General features: G+C 31.0%; 2 protein-coding genes and 1 long non-coding RNA gene across 4 annotated transcripts; 1 reads left to right on the top strand and 2 right to left on the bottom strand.

Moving 5' to 3' along the window:
• Positions 7,755-10,293, bottom strand: LOC109347774. Of its 2 annotated transcripts, XM_019587827.1 has the most exons (4): positions 9,917-10,293; positions 9,706-9,886; positions 8,975-9,147; positions 7,755-8,308 (listed from the first exon to the last, which is right to left on the bottom strand). In XM_019587827.1, the coding sequence occupies exons 1-4, from the start codon at positions 10,252-10,254 to the stop codon at positions 8,146-8,148; spliced, it is 855 nt and encodes a 284-aa protein (XP_019443372.1). In that variant the 5' UTR covers positions 10,255-10,293; the 3' UTR covers positions 7,755-8,145. The 2 variants fall into 2 exon arrangements, with proteins under 2 accessions (XP_019443372.1, XP_019443371.1); XM_019587826.1 differs by having other exon boundaries at positions 9,706-10,293.
• On the top strand, positions 10,152-10,386 carry LOC109347777. The gene is made up of 2 exons (XR_002107642.1): positions 10,152-10,255; positions 10,291-10,386. It is a non-coding gene; the product is annotated as an uncharacterized LOC109347777 (long non-coding RNA).
• LOC109347775 lies at positions 14,245-17,506 on the bottom strand (the record flags this gene model as incomplete). Its single annotated transcript, XM_019587828.1, has 3 exons — positions 14,245-14,764; positions 15,846-15,989; positions 17,315-17,506. Coding segments are annotated over 3 exons (384 nt in total), but the record flags the coding sequence as incomplete, so codon positions are not given.

The following is a 21,832-nucleotide window of genomic DNA, read 5'->3' on the forward strand; positions in this document are numbered from 1 at the left end:
AGAGGTCACTTTGGCGACATTTCACCCCATTTGGCTCATTTGAAATAACAGACAACCTTAACGGACATCCAAATAACAATTAAAATCAATGCACAAAGATACTGAAGTCCCAAAAATAATTAATTTTTTTTTCTTTTCGCTTGGGCGAGCCTAATCTCGCTCGGGCGAGCCAAATCTCGCTTGAGCCCAATTGAAGGCGATTTGCCTCTGTTTCCTTCTCGCTTGAGCGAGCCTTATGTCGCCCGAGCGAGATTTCGCTTGGGCGAGGTGCTCTCGCTTGAGCGCCATTGAAGCCAATGCTTCTGTTCAGCTCTCGCCTGAGCGAGAGCACTACAGCAGAACATGAAAAGTGCGATTTCTGCATCGCTCTTCTCCTAAAATCACCCAAAATTCAAGATTAAACCTGAAACATTAAACATTCATGATTAAATCATTCTATATTCATATGAAAAACATGAATTTAAAACAATGAAAACATCAAAACCCTAAATCAATCCAGTTTTGGGGAATAAAAGCAAGAACCCTAATTTCACTCATGAATCAAATTGGGGCGGCTCTGATACCACTTGTTGGAGAAATATCTCCATCCGAAATCCATAGAGTAAACACGGAAGTCCTTATGACCATGGCTTTGTTCCCACAACCGAATGTGTATGCCCATACATACACCCAAATGGAACATCTATGGTCCAGACCGAAGAAATCTCAAATGAGTTCATGGTGAAGATGAAGAACATACCTTGTTGAGCCATTTCCGGAATCTCGAAGGTATGAGGGTGAGATGATCTTCCAGATGATAGAGCGCCGAATGGTTTTCCTTAGTTTCTCTCTAGAAGGGAATGAGGGAATGTGCCTTTAGTTTCTTGAGTGTGCTGTGTGCTGTGTTAGAGGAGAGACCTTATCCTCATGCCTTATGTGCCTTATGGATGAGTGGATAGTGTTATCCTATTCTGGATAACACTATTCTCATCCTACCTTATTCTCCTCCACCTTTACACTTGAAAACCTGTTGCTCTACAAATGGGGACCATAACCCATAAAAGTAACCCCGTAGTGGTTACTACTTTAGTTGCAATAATTCTGATTCAGTCCCTTCATCAAATCAGAAATTGCCTGAAGGTATCTACACTTATCATTATTTCATGACACATATGCCCTTAGCCACCAAATTAATTACTTAAGATCATTTTATATTTTGGCTAATTACATAATGAACATAACACAATTATAGAATTATATTTGTGACCCATAAATTGTCAGAAATTCCAACAATAGAAAGCCAAGATGCATGAAAAGGGAAAGACAAACATGATCAGGTACTTTTGCAAAAAAATTAACATCAACATGACACAATTTTTTTTAAGGCATGGGACAATATTTTTAATGACAAAGGTAGATGCTATAGATTTATTTAGGGCTGTAAGAAATAGAGTACAACATTATTTGAAAACAATTTATTTATTGATAAGCATACTCATGCAGAAAAGCTTGAGTGCTCACATCTTTGTCTACACGTGTTTGAGACTATTGTTAAAATAGTTATTTTTTTTGTTAAGTGAAAATTTTATTAAAAAGAACAAAAATTACAAATAGGAAAAAATAAATATACAATTCTCGAAAATGAGATGATAAAAATATTACATGGTTCAAAAGAGATCCACTAAAATCCAATCTAACAAAACAACAATAATAATAGCACTCCAAGTATAAAATTGAATTAGAGATCTACTAAAACCAAAATATAATTGCACCTTTATATTTACCTTTAATCCAAAATGATGATTTTTGTTTACCTTTGTGTTAACTTATGTGAAGGGTATGGAGTTAAACTAAGGCGATTTGCAAATTCGTTAATTAATTGTAATGATATCATTCATCATATCATACTTAGTGACTTAAATCTATGAAAACAATCAACACGTATTTATACATGTTAATCTCTGAGGCAAGTGTACATTAGAAAAATAAGATAATTAGTTCTCCAATCCATAATTTTCCACTACAATTTACTCTTTTAAATTCATTATTGTCATGTTAGGATAAAGTATTAACCCCTACAAGAATTTAAAGTGAGATTAACTATTGTCTAGTAAAAACACACCATTTGTGCAAGAGTGGGCCAATCATAAGATCGCTAAAACAATGGCTTTAGATCTCAAATATGGTCCGTTCGTAAATAATAGACTTCAAACTATTTGTATTAATAATGTTATTGTTTTAAGACTAGTTGACTACATATTTTTCTTATAACATAATAATTATAAGACTATTTAAGTAGGGTAAATAGATTTTTTGTAATCTAAGACTTTATTATCTCATGAATCCTATTTTTTCCTATAAAAAATACAATGGAGAAACTTTAATAATTATTGATGAATTGATTGTAATTAAAATTGGTGATTCGCTTTGTCTAAATGCATGACATCTTCAAAAGGGCGGTTTACTGTATTATACTATAGTGAAATTTGAGAATAGTATATATATATGTAGCCCCATCTTTATAAGGGAATAGGTTATTTCTATGACATTAAGTATTTGGATGTGTCTTAATGTAATAATAAAGTTGTTTGTCTTATAATTTACAAGTAAAAAATTCTATGAATAAATTCTTCAGTTACAAGGATATGATAGTATGTACTTATCATCCTCAAAACCTATTAAATAGAAATCCCATACATTAGGCTATCAAATTTATTAAATAAAACTAATTAAAATAATTTAATTAATAAATTTTGACACAAAAAGGAGAATATAAAATTCTAAGTAATAAACAAATTTTAAATTTCTTTTTGTATTATGTACATATACCGAAGGTTCATCCTATTAGGAAGTAAGTACAGCTGGCTCACCTCATTCTTTTAATTAGTTTTGAAATGATACATTAATATTATATCAGAATGAAATAATAACTTATTTTATGTTGTTATTGACTAAAATATATCACTTCGTCATCGATCAAATGTAAGTCTTTCGCCTCATATAATATATTTTTATAAATGAGACATGTTGGAAGTAATTCTCACATCTCCTCCCTCATTTTACTAGGCACTATTCAAATAGTTATTGGATTATTTCCTTTATTGCTTATTGATTTTGAAATATCCCATTATTTCTACCAAAATATGTGATATATGTCTCAAGTAACATTTTATTTATTAATATTTGGTTTATGAGTAATATGTGTTATTTTATTATTCAGAGGGATTAATATGAGGATTTAGCTTCCTCAACACTAATTAATAGCAACCAGTTGGCCATTATCATTGGGCTCATTTATGGTCCATTTTAACAAACAAATTGTTTATATAAAAAATATTTTTGGTCTATAAAATAAAATACTTTTTAGTTTATATAGTTACTAAATTTTGTCATTATTTTATTTTTTATAAAAAATTAACTAAATATTTAAATTATTTTGTTTTTATTTATGTATTTATTTACTTTGAAATATATTTAAAACCAATTTTAATAAATAAATTAATATATCATTCATGTTACTATTAATATAGATAACAATATGGATATGGTAAATGAAATGATATTTTTAGTGCATTAAGTAATCCAATTTTATAATGATAATTAAAGCTTACAAATTATGTTGGGATGCTTGAAATATGTTATTGTATTAGTCTCACATTGTCTAGTATTGGAATAGAGTACAGTAACCAATATTATATTGGACTCAAATCTCTTGTTATAATGTGCACCAGATATAAACACCAAATAGAAACACCCCACATGCAGGTGGACCCATTGGTGTACTAAAGTTTGTAATCCTTATTCTCTAATAATATCTTGGTAGCTGCTTAACGCTCCCAGTGACTTAGACACAATTGGCCGAACCCCGTTATCAAATTCTCTTGATTATTCTTTTCCATTTATTCTACGCCTTTATTTGATTGCTTGTGACCAACGATGTGCAACGATCGCTTTTGTGCACCAACAATTGGTATTAGAGCCAATTGGTAGATGGCTCTTAACCCAGACGTCAGATAATGGCTAAAGAGGATGAAGGCGTGATGACTAGACAATGTGCGTCAAAGGTAATAGTAAAGATAGAGTAGATGAGTTGAAGGAGAAGGAAACATGGTGAAACTATGGTCTGGGCGATGTATGTGTTGATCCAAAACCCCATAAGTTCATGTATTAGGTTAGGATCAAGGTGGAGATAGGGACTCATGTGTTGAGTTTGACCTAGAGACAGATGCTGACAATATCTCTCTAGATGTTAAGAGAATGTTCTTATTTGAGATGAGAAGTGGAATATGCTAATGGTGTGTCTGACACGTCATAGTGAATGATGTTAATTGTTAGCAGATCCACAAAAGCACAAAGGCGCTATCTAACTTCGATGTAGGGTGTAACATGGGCATTGACTTTGATGCGAGTTGTAACACGAGCATTGATAGAGATGTAGGAGTGTGACATTGGCTTGGATGCAAGGATGTGACACATACATTAGTTAGCATTGATGCGAGGTGTGTGGTGTGTGTATACTCCTTATGATGGAGTATGATAATTCTTTTGAACTAGGAATGTCGGAGTAGACAATTGTGGTAACGGTTGATGCTTTCTAAGGAAGCTCAAAAGTTGAGTTTGACTGATTATTGAAGAGGACGATTGTTGGTGAACTTTTGTGTAGAGGTTCTGATATATTGAAAGACTTCCTAACAATAAGTGGCTAGGTGGTGTGTTCCATTTGATGGCAATATGGGAAGCTGCACTAAAAATTTGGAGAGCTAGGCTCTTGGTAACATCGTCAAGGATACATAGAAGGTTTATGTTGTAGGGGAGAAGTTAAAGAGATTTAGACATTGAACAAGGTGAAGCCATATATTTGCTAAGGTGGAGATTCTTGTGTAGATTTCCTAAGGAACGAGATATTCGTCTATTTCAATGAAGGTGGAGATTGTTGGGATGCTTGAAATATGTTATTGTGTTAGTCCCACATTATTTAGTATTGGAATAGAGTACAGTAACCAATGTTATATATTGGACTCAAGTCCCTTGTTATAATGTGCACCATATATAAGTATAAAATAGAAACACCTCATGGGAAGGTGGGTTCATGAGTGTGCTAGGGTTTGTAATCCTTATTCTCTAATAATATATTGGTAATCGCTCAACGCTCATGGGGACGTAGGCACATTGGCCGAACCCCGTTAACAAATTCTCTTATTTCTTCTCTTCTATTTATTCTATGCATATTATTTGATTGCTTGTGGTCAATACCGCACAATGATCACTTATGTTATACCAACAAATTAACTCAAAGGTTTGAAGTTAGTACTATTTTATAAAAGAAACAATTTTTAGGATCTCTATACACTGTTTTCTAGGAGAGATTTGACTTAAGTTGTCATGTAGTAAGATTCTGCCTATAAGATATGGACAAAGATGATCTGTTTGAAACGCTATGTCATTTATTGTCTCAAATTAATTAGAGTGTTACTTTTTATTAATTTTTGTTTTTAAAATTTTTCTTTTATTCACATGTCAACATGTGACTGGCTTTGGACATGAATTGGGTTATTGTTAGAAACAAGTGATCCCTACTCTATAAGATATAGTCTAAGTGTTGCTTTATTGGAATCAAGGAAAATTTTCAACTTTTTTGTTTTTAATAAAATTGTTTTTTTCCTATTACACTATTCTTAGTTTATTTCTTTACTTTACTTTATTGTTAATTTTTGTCTTTTGAAATAGTAAGGGTTAAAGTATATTGATAAACAAGTAATTAATATCTACCACTACGAAAATCACCATTAAATATGATTAAATTTTAATGAAAATGACAAATATAAAGGAACATAGTACGTTGATATAATGGAGTAAGATCTTGCTTGATCCTCAGGATGACCAAAATGTAAAAAAATCAATTTTTGGGAGAAACACTTGTTGGGAGTGATAATCACGACTCCAAAAAAATTAATTTCTTACCCAAAAAGGTGTAGTGATACCTTAGTAATATAAGAAAAAGATGTAGTAGTAACTTTTGTGTTAGATAAGGAATTTAATTAAACAAAAAACAAAGCAATATGAAGAATTAGTATGTATATTTGATGAATTAAGACGGAGAGGGCAAATTTCAAGTCACGGGACCTAAACCTATTATTCTTTATTCAAAAGGATTAGTATTGTATACAAAAGGGGTAGGGAAACACTTGATGATAAAACAACATAAATATAAACCGTTCATATATTGAACAAGTAGTAGCCAAATAATGTGACATATATATCTCTTATCATTGAGTATGACATGTGAAAAGAAATAGAAAGCAAAGAGACCCATACATATAATAGTAAGCAAAAGGATAGAAAATGTTGCACTAGACAAATATAATAGACTCTAATAATTCATAAAAAAACTATCACCTTTAGGAATATATGAAATGATTTTTTGATGTGGTTGTTTGTCTTTGGCTCTATGCTAATGCATGCCTTGGCTTTTTCCAATACTATCCTTTAAGTTTTATAGTGTCAAAATATTTTGGAAGGTATCTTCTTGAAATTAATCCAATGCTCAATATGATTAACAAATGATATTGGATTATTTTAAAGCATGAAATTTTTTAGTATAGGTTAAAGCAGTGACGGATCTTGAACTTTAGTTTAGGAGTGGCAATAATATTCAATTGTAATTTATAATTAAAATTAGTTGAATAACAAAAATATAAAGAAAAATAGACAATTCTTTCAATGTTTCAAAATGTACAAAAAATAATAATTAAAAACATTAAATAAAAATATACATTCATTTAAAGTGTTGCTCTTAGTTAAAGACTTCAATTCATCGAAGATTGAATTAAGAGTAAAATTTTCAGATATTTACATTTCAATATAAATCATCATGTTATGTACAAGAAATTCATCTTCTATTTTACTACATAAGTTTATTTGATTGTGTTCGTTACTAAAAATGATCTTCCTATAGTAGTTGCACCAGAATATTTAAGATAAAACGAATAACTTAATCAAGCAAATTATATGCATTCACTTTTACTTTATCATCAAAGTTGCAATTAATTCAGATATGATTGATATTTTTTCAAGCATGAATTACTAACGACATCAATAATAAAAGGTTGAAATTGAAATCTCAAATAAATATTTTCTTACTCGCATTAAAGTCTATAGGTATAATTTTTGCATAAAAATACATATGTTATAAATATTAAATGATTTATAAAAATACATAGAATTTTAGGACTTTTGCTGTAAATGTTTGACAAAGATAATTTGTGATCTTCTAATATTTTCTTAAGTGCAAAATCATTATGAACTAAAATGATGTAAATATTATAAACAATATCTATATTTATACATGTAAAAAACTTTATATATATCTATAATTTTTAGAAGGAATGTATAATTTGTATAAACTAAAAATATATATTAAAATAAGTAAATAAATTTTTTTTTAAAATTAGAAAAAAAAAATTTAGGGGGGAGTTGCCCCCACCTGCCCTAAAGAAGATCCGCCACTGTGTTAAAGTATGACTACTTGTAACAAGTTACGTTGGTACTATTTAATCTTTATGTTTTTATGATATTGAAGAAAATCCGTGACACTTTTCAAGACAACAACACTTTACAATGTCTAAGTTTTTTTTTTAATTTTGTAATCATGAAATATTGGTGTATGTGATCTACCACCATTGATGCCTATATGAATGAGTTATTACCTATATATTATCATTGCACATTATGGATGATATAAACGATAATTCAAGTTATGAGATTAAGTTCAAATCTAGGATACAATAGAGTGCTATTCTTTTTTCAATCATATATACAAAACTTGACATTCTCCATAAATACACAATTGAAGCCTTACCATACTTGATAGCACATGAAGCACAATAAGCTGTTTTAATTATAAGCTATTCACATTGGACAATAATTTTTACAAGACCAAGTGACGAACCTCGGTGAAAACTCACATACTCTTTGTTTTTTATACTACAAATGATATATCTTTACCTTTTTTGGGTAATAAAATAATCTCTTTCGTTTTGCGTGACTGCCCCTCCTAACAAAGTGTTGCTCTCGGGAATCGAACATTTGAAATTAAATACTTCATGTCATGCAAGTTACCATCCTAGCTAGTAGCCACCTTTTGTTAAGAGACAAAGGAAAGGCTTATTATGAGGCTGCTGTTAAATGAGAGTGATGGTTCAGTACTTTATTTCCTTCAAACAGATCATTTGGATATGTATGGTTGTGATCAGATTCAACTCTGAAGTCTTTGTCTTCTTCATCCTCTTCAGCATCCCAAAGGAATTTAGCATATGAAGCCATGACATAGCTGCAGCATTAATTTTTTTTATTACAAACCAAGGGTATGAGTTTCAAATCTAAAATTAAGTACTCATAGAACGTGTAATGTGGGTATGAAAGGCGTTACGACTTAAGAATACGACGAGAGTCTAACCCAAAAGATAATCTGACTTAAGTATCATATTGAGTTTGCTATGCTACCTAATGTGAGGCTCCTAATATTGTCACCCTTTTAAGGGCCAACGTCCATGACGACTTTCACTATATTGACACTGACCTGATGGTAGCTATTTCTCTTTTGGCGACTTTACTAACGTATTAGTATTCGGTAATATACTTTAATCCAGCCTATAGGTAGTCCTTTCTGTGATACAACTCTCAATGAAAGCACAAAATTATTATGACTTAAGCACATGAAGAGAACTCAATCTAAAATACTAGTCTATCAGGTGGGAGAACCTCTTAGCTTAAATACCTCATTAAATTTGTTATGATACACAATGTGAGACTTCTAACGGAAGGAGATTACTTCTTTATTATATATATAAAGTTTAATATTTATACATAGATGATGTAAAAGTTTTTTACCTTGCCAATACATCATTCATATGTTAATTATCATTGATTTTCACATAAACTTATATAAATAAATGATAAATGATATTGATAGAGTATATAGATATTAATATCTTACCAATCATGAGGGGAACTTTTAATAGCTTGATCAAAATATCCTTCAGCTCTATCAGCATCCTTCTCAGTTTGCCATATTAAATCCGCATAGAGTGACAAAATATGACCATCACTAGGATTAGCCAAAATCGCCCTTTCTAAATACTCCATCGCTTTAGGATAATCACCCATAACCTATTTGCAAATTTAATATTATACCAACCCACATATAGAAATTAAAATTTCATGACATGATGATATAGAACTGATCTTATATCACAAAAAAATGTTCCTGTCCCCATGTCCCAGTCTAATCAGATTCCATTAAATAACGTAAATAAATTATTTTTTATTTTTTTATTTTTTAGTTTAAATATATGTCAACTTTTAATTGGTCTGAGACATAATAAAACAAGAAAAATGGGACAAGTAATCTATATTTAATGATATATATGTATTAAAATTAATGAAACTTAAAGTCTTCTGCATTTCTATGTATCAACTGAGAACACAATTTAACCTGCCTAATAATTTTTAATTTCCGACTAATGCTTCACTTACGAGTTGAGTTTTAGAAGAAAATGAAGACTTTAAAGTTATTTGATAAGTGTAGTAATGCAATTGTTAAACGACTGGAAACTGCACTATTACAGCTCTAATTGCAATTGCGAACTTTTCAATTTAAAACTATGGTCTAGAGAAAAAATGCATGATCAAGAAAGTAATTAACTATTTATACAAAATTTTAATTACCTCCTTCAAAAACTTTGCATAGTTTCCAAGCAAAAGAGCATCATTAGGGTTTGCTTCAATCATATTCTGATAATGAGCATCACTATTATCACTATTACCATGATTATTTCCTTCAGAGAAACTCCACCCTCTTCCATTTCCATCATCTGAACCTCTTCCACTACCATTATTACCACCACCAATCCTTCCACCATTGCACCCTATATCACTATCCATCACAGAAACATGCAACATGCTATCTTTTTTCTCAACACCAAAATCTTCATGAAGTTTTGCTTTCATGTAAGTTTTTTGTTTCACTTCATCTCTTTCTATGATCCTTGTACTTAGTTGGTTTTTAAGAATGTTACAACAACGTGGGACATGATGTTTTCTCTTAGGATTTGGTGAGGTTTGAATAAGGTCTATATCTACTAAGTTTTGGCTTAGACATGAAACTGATGTTGTTCTAGGAAGGTGATGAAGAATGGGTTCTAGTTCATGAGAAGATTCTTTAGAATATGATAGTAATGAACTTAGAATTGGTGTGGAAGAACTTCTAAGTAACATGGTTAATGTTCACAATGATAAAAAATGGAGTTGGAGATTGATATGATGATAGATATATAGAAACAAATGGTGCAAGTTGAAAGCACCTTAGGAGCCAGCTAAGACTTGAAAAGTGAAAGAAAAGTACTTAAAGGGAAAGGAAAGAGGAAGAGTGGAAAATAAAGTGATGGAAAGAAGCTCTCATGTTGAAACATCAAAGATTGAATAGAATATAAGAAGCTAGTTGGTCTTTATATAACAAGAACATACCACTAACATGTCCAATGTTGTTTTACGAATTACAAACAAAGATTTATTGTCCCAAACTATGTATTGGATTAATGATATTGTAAAAATAAAAAATAATAAAAAATATTTAATTTTTTAATTAATATGATATATTTTCATTATTGCATAACATTGTTTAGAATACCATTTGTGATAAATCATTGTGCTTGTTAATTGATTTTGAGCTTAATAAATTAATGAAAGACAAAACTCTTTTTATATTCCTACATACTTAAACTCAAGACATTTGGTTTATTACCGTCCATACCAACTTATATAAACACTTAATATATAGGATACTATCATTTGAAAATACATTTTAAACATTAAATTTGATATTATTTATTTGTTTTTATCTCTCCCTTAATTTCTACATATACGTTTTTCAAAGAAAATCTAAATGATATTTAATGATGTACTTATTTTGATTTTCAACCAACATATTCCCCTTATAATAATGATACATCAAACAACTATACCTCTCATTTTAGGGGAAGAGAAACATAACTTTTCATCCATATTACTTCCCTTGTTTTTTCCAAAATAAAAAGCATACACATTCATCTATATTTTATATTTATAAATAACACTACTATGCCCAAAAAGATATACAAGTAGGAGAGTAGGACTTATGCAATAACGACACGTTTGACTGAAAATGGTGGCATGAATAGAAAAAGGGTCCCCTATGTTATTGTATAATGCAAAATATGAACGGCTAAAAATTGATTTTGCAAGTGACAAAAAGTGTCATATATCACCATCTTGCCTTACCCTTTCCAAACTAAAGCCAACTATGTCTACGTTTCAACACCTCTTTGGAGGATCCATGGGCATATTTTGTAGGGACATGACTTTTGTTTTAGGGATCCATGGGCATGTTTTGTTGGGACATGACTTTTAATGCTAAATAATGTAGCAAGATAGAGATTCTTAAGTGTTTTTAACCAATAAAAATATCTTATCTCATGTCCTTCATATAATTAGAGATATAGCCAATAGGAGTTTCTAGCCAATAAAAATATCTTATCTTTATGTTATTGATGATATAAGTAGAGCAATAGATAAAAGTTAGGGAATGAAGTATCTCCTTATATAAGGAGATAAGTTATCTCCTGCCAGTGAAATCATGATATGTGTCATGTTTCATCATTTTCTATAAAAATATTTTTAAAAATAAACAAAATAGCACACACGTCACATTTTTACTGGCAAGAGGAGATAAATTATCTCCTTATATGAGGAGATACATTATTCTCTAAAAGTTAACCTACAAATTGATATATCATATAATTGATGGTGTAGAAAAAAATTGCTTTCGTAGAACTTTAAGAATTGTTTTAGCAAGCTTTTTAGTACTAGACTAGATGGTCGATAATGGAAGAGGAAAGGAGACATATCAAAGTAAAAATATACTTAAGTTTTGAAATATCAACTTTCTAACATTATATACAACATTGTGTCTTCTACTCTTCTATATATAAAGAATGACGTTTAAAAAATACAAATGGCATCAATTTTGTAGATCTTTTTACAGCAACTTTGATGGATCGTTCAATTATGGCTTAAATATAATTTTGTTCCACTAGCTTATTTTGATATTAATTCCTATTTTTTAAGTTTTTAATCACAATATTTTTATTTAGTTTTAATTTTAGTCAACACAATGAACTTGGATGAGATATGATAAGGTGAGGACTAAATGCATACAAATCATATAAAATTAGCTCATTTTTAGTTCTTACATTTATGAGTCACTCATTTTAGTTCCAGGATTAAGGAAAGATTTAGTCCCTCCACGTTACTATTTTCCATCCAATATTGATGACAATGACTAAAATTAATATCGAGTAAGAATGAAAAAAATTAAAAACTTAAAGAAAAAAGGATTAACATACATCAAAATGAACTATAAATATAGAGATCCAAATCATACTTAATCATTTAATTAATGTCTCTTTATGCTTTTTGTATGTGTTATTTTTTTTTATAGTACTATCAATGGTATCTTTCACCTTAGGATTAAGGAACTAATCGTTTTCGGGGGTGTGGTTACCTTAGTCAACAAGTGTCACTCCCAAAAATCAAACTCTTGATATTTTAATTCTTATGGGATCTAGAAGGGTCTTATATCACTAGACTAACACGTTGTTGATTAAAATAAAGATATTCTACACTTTTTTATCTTACACCTTCATTTAACTTCATCCTTTTCTTTTTCTATTTGTATTCCTACTCTATCGTATCATCAATCACGTCTAAGTTCATCTCTTCCCTACACCACATACACCTTAGAAGTTGATGATGTAGGTTTTACATTTTCCATAAAAAAATAAAGCAAGATTAAAATAATTATATTCCACATAATTACTATGATTAAAAGTTCATATTAAATGGGATTATCTTTTTTTTATCAACTCGAGACTATTTTTATCAGCGTTATTAAACTCGAACTGATCAATGATTCGATCAGGGTAATGTGCTAATAAGTCACTGATCAAATCATTGGGTCAATGGTTGGATCAGTTAACTCGGTTTATATTAAAAATTCTAAAAAATTCATAATACTACATAACAATATTTAATAGTTGTATATTCAAATTTTAAAAACATTAGCATACATGATTAAAAACCAACAAAGAAAATTTTACTACTACAAAGTTACACAAATAAGTTGAAAATATCATCAAACAACATATAAACCATGTTTTAACTAGAACAAAATCGTACAATACATTTAAATTTTGATTAAATAAAGAAGATTTTGTTATAACATAAGCAACAAATGACAAACATAGTTAGAGATAAGTTAAAAGTATTTTATTTTTCCACCTAAAAATGACATCGATTTGGTTGTTTTTTTATAAAAAAAAAAATTGATTGGCTCGACCGATTAAACCGATCCGACTATCTGAATCATCAGTTTTAAGTTTAAACTAACTGAATCAACCTAATTTTAATACAAACCCGATTAGATGAAAGACTTAAACTGATTAGATGTCATGTTCGTGCCGAGTTTTATAATAGTGAATTTATGAGGCCCCAAGCAGGATAAGAATCTATCTCTATAGCTAGTGAAAGAAAATGTTCTTTTTACTGTAGTACTTAATGTTACATCTTCTCTATCATTATCTCTACAAAATTGCAAGACTTTTCCCCTAGCGTGGGGAAAAAAGTATAAAATGGCAGTAAAATTTAGACTAAAGACTTATTTAGTTTCCTCAAAAAAATTGTTTATCAACTTAGCCGATGGATAATTAAAAAATTCAAAATGATGCTAAAAATATTAAATATTAGTTATTTTAAATATTTTTATGATTCTTGATAACAATTATTTTGATTCTAGATTCATGATTTTTGAGTACCAATTTAGAATTTTAATTTTTTAGGGATTAAATTTATATGCATAAAAATTTATAAAGATCAACCTGACTATATTCTATAAAACTTATACCTACCTCCGAATTCATTCTTGTTGTAAAATGATTGGTTGTTCAATTAAGTAAACATTTTGGTGTTTTTAGAACTCTTGATGCTCCTATCTCTTTCAATCTTTTAAGTTTTAACAAAGGTAGGTTTCTACCGATCTCTTTACGAGTTGAATTTTGAAAGATAATAAATGAAAATAGAAAATTGAGAAGTCATCTTATAAATGTATTCTCAAAAACTTCAGCACTTCATGCTGTAAAATGTTGTCCAAATTTGTTGTACAAACTCAATAACTCAACTATAACTCCTTGATAGTTCATAAAAACGAGTTTATGTTCACTCTAGAAAGATGCACTTTTTTCTTTAAGTTCACCATACCAGCTGGCTCAGGCAAACAAAAAATTTAGAATCTCAACATATTAGTCAACCATTCAAATTTCAGGGTTTCACAGTTTAGGCCAAATAAGAAGGCATAAGTATTAATGGATGGAACTACTGAAGCTAGAAACATCTGAAATGGGTAGCAAGATGAAGGGTGCTTCTACTATGCATCCGATTTAACGGGGTACATCGATAAAATGGTGACCCAGTGTACAAAATTCTCACCTTACGCCGGATTGATAATGGTAGAGCTTATCAAACACCTTAGGAGTTAAGAGCGGGACAAGTCAATGAAGCAAAGGCTCTTCATGAGCACCATAGCCCGCGAAATCCCGACACCGGGAGCATTATCAGCATGGAACCTCAGCACCTTACTGTCAGCATATTACATTATAAAATTGCAGCAGCAATTTATGACAGTGTCTTCAATTATCTTGTAAGCATAAAATTACATCGAAACATTGATTTATAATAATCTCCAACATAACTACACAACAACAAACCGAATATGAGTTTGCATTGACAATTCAATAATGTTACAATGCTTCCAGGGAGAAATGCTTAATTTGTGCATAGTGAGGCTTTGAAACTTTTTTTTTCAAGACTGTCTTTCGGAAAACGCAGTGGCTTTCACTCAAGTTCGAAGATCCATTAAATAAAGCAAAAAAATGCATGTTACAGACGAAAGGTAGATGTTCATTGGCGAATAAAGAGAATGCAAGTTATGCAAAAAATGGATTTCACTCATTTTCTTAGCTGGAATGTGCCCTCAATGTCTTTCTGACACAGGGCTGAGCGCTCTAGAAGCGAAATAATTACGCTTGCAGGGTTGATAAACCTGCCTTTTTTATTGGTAAATAAGGGGTGCCTCGCAGCGGAAAGGCCACTATTCCTGCTGACTAGCTTATCATGAAATATGCTACGCTCTGTTCGCTTGCTTGCTACTCACTGTAATTCACATTCACTGGCTTAAGAGCTAATGAATGCGGAGTTAGAGTTGGTCCTGACTCTAAAAAGTAAGTAAACCACCTTTTAAAGTTCGTGCATTCATAGAAGATAAATCCGTAAACCAGGACAGGAACATTATCCGCTGGATCGATGGAAGGCAGGTACAAGCAAGTCAGAGAAGAAGGTAAAGGCCTAACTCCGTTCCAAAAAAGAAGAAGGAATGGCGGAGCAAAAGAGCTACCTGGAAGCTAGTTACAGTTGTGCAAAGAAGAGACTTGAAAGTTTTTATGAAGCTATGGTTCCATGTGATTTTAGTTCATAAATTAAGCTAGGACACTATAGCATGAAGACCTTAGAAATAAATCCAGATATCGCATCGACTACCTCTATCTACGAGTAACTGCAGAATTCAGTACTGATTCTAGACATTAAATTTTGAATATACTAGTAATTTTAAACACTTGGAACATGGGAGAATTGGAACATTCATTCTACATATTTGCATCACTTTCCTGATGCTGTATAATTATCTGCTATAGTTTAATATATACAAATTAAATGCTTACTATTTTATCTTCTAAATCTCGAACCCTTGTTTGGTTTGTCCCTCCCATCCCAGGCCGAATACCAAAAGAACAGAGACATCCAGAAAAGAACCGCGAAGAAGATCTGCACTCTATCTTGAATTTGGGATAAAGATGCAGCAAGTTCTGTTCCTCAAAAAAATACAGAAAGTATCATCAATACCAAAACCTTAACTTTGCTATGGAAGCAACAATGCGAAATCAAAACATGAATGATAGAAGTTGGGCATTTAATAAACTTAATATCAGATTACATACCAGAGAAATCATTATGCCTAATAATACTCTAAAGCAATTATAACATTCGGTACAAGTTTATATCAACAACAGCCAGAACTTAGTCCCTAATGGTGGGTCAGCTACGTGGATAGAACGACATCATAATGTTCTGCCATAAATCAATTATAACATTCATTAAACTAGAAAAAGTAAAGGAAACATGCCTTTATGAATCTTGACAATAAAATGCAATGGAATAAAAAAAGGTCGCTTAGTGCACGAGGCTCCCAATTAGTTCGGCCATGTGAGGGTAGATGTATGTAGCGTTACACCTGCAAACGGAAACTGTTTCCAGGATTTGAACCTGCGACCTCATGGTCAATAAGCAACAACTTTATCATTGCGCCAATCTCACCTTCTAAAGGCGGCAGTATACGAGGCTCCCACTTAGTGGGATCTGGGAGGGTAAAAATACACAGTCTTACCCCCATAAGCAGAAAGGTCGTTTCCAAGATTTGAACGACCTATGGTCACTTAGCAAAAACCTTACCACAGTGTGAAGCTCAACCTAGATAATCCAATATTGCTACACAAGATAATCATTTCAACAAATTTTGCATCATAAATTGACTCTGCCTTAGCTACTTTTGATTCTTACATCTAAAGATTTAAATTGGTACTTATTCACTTAAAATCCAAAATGAACTTCACAATCCCTTTATTAACCAAACACTTATTCTCCCAAAAAAAAATACAAAGACTGCAGACTTTCTTAAATCATTCACTAAAACAAGTCCTCAATGGAAAACATGATAAGTTGTAGAATACAAACCTAGCCAAGTTATAAGTGTAAAGAAAATTTATAATAATGTGAAATATATATATAAGTGTAATTTCTCCACAATTTTACAAGATAAACTACTTCAATAAAACCTAAATGGAACAGAATGAAATAGATTAATTCTCTTCTCTATATTTCCATCTAAAGGAAGAAAAGTGTCTCATCCTATGTAATTTTGTAAATATAAAATGTATATGCTAAAGGCTACCTAACTAATAAAAAAATGTAATAATATTTTAGTTATTCAAAATTTATGCGTGTACCGATTCGAATTTTTATTTTTTCGGGGAATCAAATTGGTATGTAACAAAATTTCAAGACCATGAGTATTTACTCTAGATAAGATTAACTATTTGAATAAAGATGAAAGACAAGGTTGGAAAGTTGAAACCTTGGAGGTGCCCAGAATGGTTTTGAGGAGGAGGGTCAGTCTGGTGGGGTGGAGGAGTGGCGGCGCGGCAGGTGACAGGGCGGAGGACGGCGGAGAGCGGTTGACATGAACGGTGAGGAGGGATTGAGATAGAGAAGAGAGGGAGGAGGTGGGTGGTAGGAGTGGAAGAGAGAAGAGACAAGTGTTGGCATTTCATTTGATGTAGTAAGAATAAAAATGATTGAATGGTTTTTTCTGTTTTTGAGGGTTGGTTATATATGATAAGAATTTGGTGTCTCAAATCCTGTGCCAAACTCTGCCCCAGAATTTGAGGGTTAATTTTTTTTTTAAATATTCATAACTTTATCAATTTTGCTTCAGTTTGATTGGTCATATACATAGTTAGGGACATGATTGGGACAACAGATCTGCATCCAGTTATATATAGAAAATGGGCTCTATTCTTCTATGCTCAATGCTCCTACTAGATCAAGGCCCAAAAATTTGTAAATTTGGATAAAGAAAGAAGAGGAAAGAAAAATTAAAATAAAAAGAATAAAAAATGAAATGATTTTTAATTGTTTTGTATAAGAGAAAATGGAAAGAAAGTAGATAGATAAGATTATAGTTATTTTAGTAATAATATTGACATTTTTACTTTGTTTTTTTAGTATTTTAGGAAATTAACAACATTTATAAATGTGGCTAATACAAAATATGAATATTTTTAAGTGTACAGTGAGTTAGTGACAAAAAAAAATCATTACTTATCTTCTCCATATGACTTTTCCTCTCAATATTAGAGAGAAAACAAAAGGATGTGGGTCCCACTATTTATTATTTCCATTCATCCCTTCATTGATGCAACCAAACTATGAAAAATATTTTTTTTTTCCTCTTTCATCCATATTCCTTTCATTCTTTCACTTTTCACTCCAAACAAATATAACCGGAGATAAAATGTAAGGTATTGACACAAGATTCATTATCATCCGCTGGTAGAATGAGTTGACCAGAACATATTGATAAAGGAATGAATATTCACTTTAATACTTATGAATTTCCATATGTATCAATCTCTTCGATAAAGTAAAAATTTAAATTGCTACCCAATGATTACCAATGTGAGAAGAAATAAATCTCTATCAAGGTCATAAAAATGTTAAAAAAATTAATTTGACTAACATTTAATATTTTTTAAATTATTTTGGGCTTCTGAATTTTCCAGTAAAATTGGTACATGCAAACATTAGAAACCGAAATATCTTTAATCTTCTTAAAATATAAATCGGCATATTCTGGTTCGAATAGATCTTGGACTATGTTTACCGTACTCGATAAGATTCAAACACAAGAAAATATATTTCCAATCACATTAAAAAAATAAGTTCAGGGCTTACGCAATTACTTTTCCAATTGAGTGAATCTCATACTTTTTTTATCCACACCAGAACATGGTACATTCTAATCCTAGATATGCATGACCCACTTTAAACGTAAACCCATGGTACTTAATTTCTCTCAATTGTTATTGGGAAAAATATGTCATTTTGTCAAGGATTAAGATATGTGATTTTATTATGGGATCAAAGATAATTCCTCATGATCCATACTTTTGTGGAAAGAGTAATTTTATGGATATGGTTTAAAAATATGTTAAATTATTCATTTTATTACCAATTGATTTTGAGATGAAATTTTAACATTCATATATTTAAGGTGGTCTTCAATCTAAGTGGATTGATTTTCATATACTTCAATTGAAAGACTCATTATTCCACTAGTCTTTTATAGTTTTGATCACTTTAATTTCCAAATCAAGAAAAACAATTTTATTTTATGTTTTACAGGCATCTTTTATTCAAAGTTGAAGCTTAATTTTATTTTACTGCTAAAGATATTAGAGTGGGGTTTATCTTCCAAAAAAAAAACAATGCATTATTCAAAACATCTCATTGGTGTGGTGGAAGGGATCGTTACATAACGTTAGCCACAAACAATTAAATATAAGGTAATAGTTTGTTAACGGGATTCGGTCAACTGCATATATGTCCATGTAAGTGTTGAGTGGATATAATATATTATTAGATAATAAATATTACAAACTCTAGCACATCCGTGAGCTAAAAGTCCATGAAGTGTTTCTACATTGATTGAAATGCTCTTATCCTTAGGAAATTTACACAACAATCTTCACCTTAGTAAATATCTCGTTCACTTTCCACCTTACTATGGAACAATTTCCACCTTACTGAATATTCTAGTCCACTTTGTTTAATGTCTAACTCTTTTTACTAGTTCCTCCATATAAGAGTTTTCTCTCATTCAGCATAAGCTTTTATGAATATCTTTGATGATATCACTAGGAGCTCAACTCTTCATCAAACTTCTAGTGCAACCTCTCCAAAATGGGAGCACATCTTCTGTCCCATATTGTGTGTTACTTCATGTGCCATGAGTTGTGATTGGTTGATAAAAATATATTTAACTTCAAATTTTAATTATTAAATATTTCTCTGACCAATCGCAGCTATGACATGGAATGACACACTATTGTGGGACAGAAGATGTGGTCCCCTCCAAATTCATATGCCCGTTCAACGGTGCATGCCGCCAAGCTCTTCATTACTAGGATGTCTTTCGATACTTCGAAAACATCTACATCCGAGCTCACGAACAACCACCTTCTTTCCTTGGAAAGTCTCAATTGATTCTATCATTGTCTATTCTGACAATCACAGTTCAAAAGAACTATCATACTCCATCTTAAGGTGTATACCCACATTACATACATTGTGTCAATGTCAATCGATGGTCATGTCATACTCTTGCATCTAAGCCAATGCATGTGTCTCATCTTGCATCTCGCATCCAAGTCAATGCCCTTATTACACTCTGCTTCAAAGTGAGTCATTATAAGTGTACTCTTATCGTTCTACTAGCAATTAACATCATTCTCTATAATACCTAAGAAACACTATAAAAACTCATTATTTCTCTTTTCATAGAAGGCTACCCTCTCTGAAAAATAGAGAGATAATGTTAGGAGTGGACTCATAGCCTAATGTTAGGAGTGGGCTCATAGCCTAATGCTTTACATGAATCAATATCTCCACCTAGGTCTCAATTCAATATATGGATTTTCAGGGTTCTCAATCACACTATGAACCTACCATGTTTCCTTCTCTTTCAACTCATCTAGTTTATCTTCATGCAATATCTTTGACAAACTTAAATAATGTGACATAATAATATATTTCAACCAACCCCAACACAAATATATAAAATCAACAATTTGATTATTTGAGGCCATATAACAATTTCCCCAACACATGGCTAGAGTCAAGATCCCACAAAACTAATTACCTACAAATTGTATTACATCCTGTTGAAAATTTGATAAAACAAAATAATACTTCCAATTTCCATGTGGGAGTGGATAGTAATGATATCTATGCCGCCATCAACTTATAACTATCATATAGCAAGTCTCAATTATAACTTGTTTGGTTTTTTATACAATACAATGATATGCATTTATATTACATACCTGGCCCCTCTCCTAGGCTTCCACTATGCGTTGTCTTATAGGGCACACATTACCATCTTCAACTATTTGGACTAAATATAGGAATGTCTTGGAACAAAGATTTGATTGATACCAATGAATATGAAGTAATAATGGAAAAAACAATAAACATTTAAATTTGTAATTAACAAATCATATTTTTATTGGTGTGAAACATGATTTAGAATAATAGTTCTTGTTCAATGTTGTTAAAATGGTAGGGGGCATGTTTGAATCTTCTCGATGAAACAAGAAAGATGAGAAAAGAGAATGAGAAAGAAAGCTTAAAGAATTGATATTTTTCATTACTGAAAATGAATTACAAAGAATAAGAGAATCACACTTGATATACTAACTAATTAATCGATTAATTAAACTCTTAATCGATTAATGAAAACAATATTACAACTAACAAACCGAAATCAACTAACAATTGATATTAAAGATATGTGATAGGTTATTTTGGAAGATGATAGGTTGTTAGAAAGTGAAGAATTAGCAAGTTAGGTTTATGTTAGTTACTTGTTTTACAAGCTTTCTTTTCATTCGTTTCTCTTGTATAAATAAGCCATATTGACTCATTTCTTATTCAATCAATTCAATTAAAAAAAATTAAAGTTGTTAGTTGATTTCGGTTTGTTAGTTGTAATATTGTTTTCATTAATCGATTAAGAGTTTAATTAATCGATTAACTAGTTAGTATATAAAGGGTGATTCCCTTATTCCTTGTAATTCAATTTAGTAATGAGAAATATCAATTCTTTAAGCTTTCTTTCTCATTCTCTTTTCTCATCTTTCTTGTTTCATCAAAAAGATTCAAGCATGTCTCCTACCATTTTAACAAATATTATTACCTTATCCACTTCCGTCGGATTCAATAAATTATTTCTTCCCCATGCTCAAAATTATTCATATATTTGTAATTACACATTTGAATATAACAATAATTTACAATATTTACTTCCATTACC

The sequence above is a fragment of the Lupinus angustifolius genome, chromosome LG05 (genome assembly GCF_001865875.1).
Source record: "Lupinus angustifolius cultivar Tanjil chromosome LG05, LupAngTanjil_v1.0, whole genome shotgun sequence".
In the NCBI taxonomy this organism is placed as follows: domain Eukaryota; kingdom Viridiplantae; phylum Streptophyta; class Magnoliopsida; order Fabales; family Fabaceae; genus Lupinus; species Lupinus angustifolius.

What these genes read in the sequence shown, in the direction of transcription:
- LOC109347774 (XM_019587826.1), bottom strand. Translation starts at nt 10,254, where the DNA reads ATGTTACTTAGAAGTTCTTCCACACCAATTCTAAGTTCATTACTATCA. An exon ending in ATGCAAAGTTTTTGAAGGAG is followed by an intron (nt 9,148 to 9,705) that starts GTAATTAAAATT and finishes ATTTGCAAATAG; the next exon opens with GTTATGGGTGATTATCCTAA. An exon ending in AAAAGTTCCCCTCATGATTG is followed by an intron (nt 8,309 to 8,974) that starts GTAAGATATTAA and finishes TTAATGCTGCAG; the next exon opens with CTATGTCATGGCTTCATATG.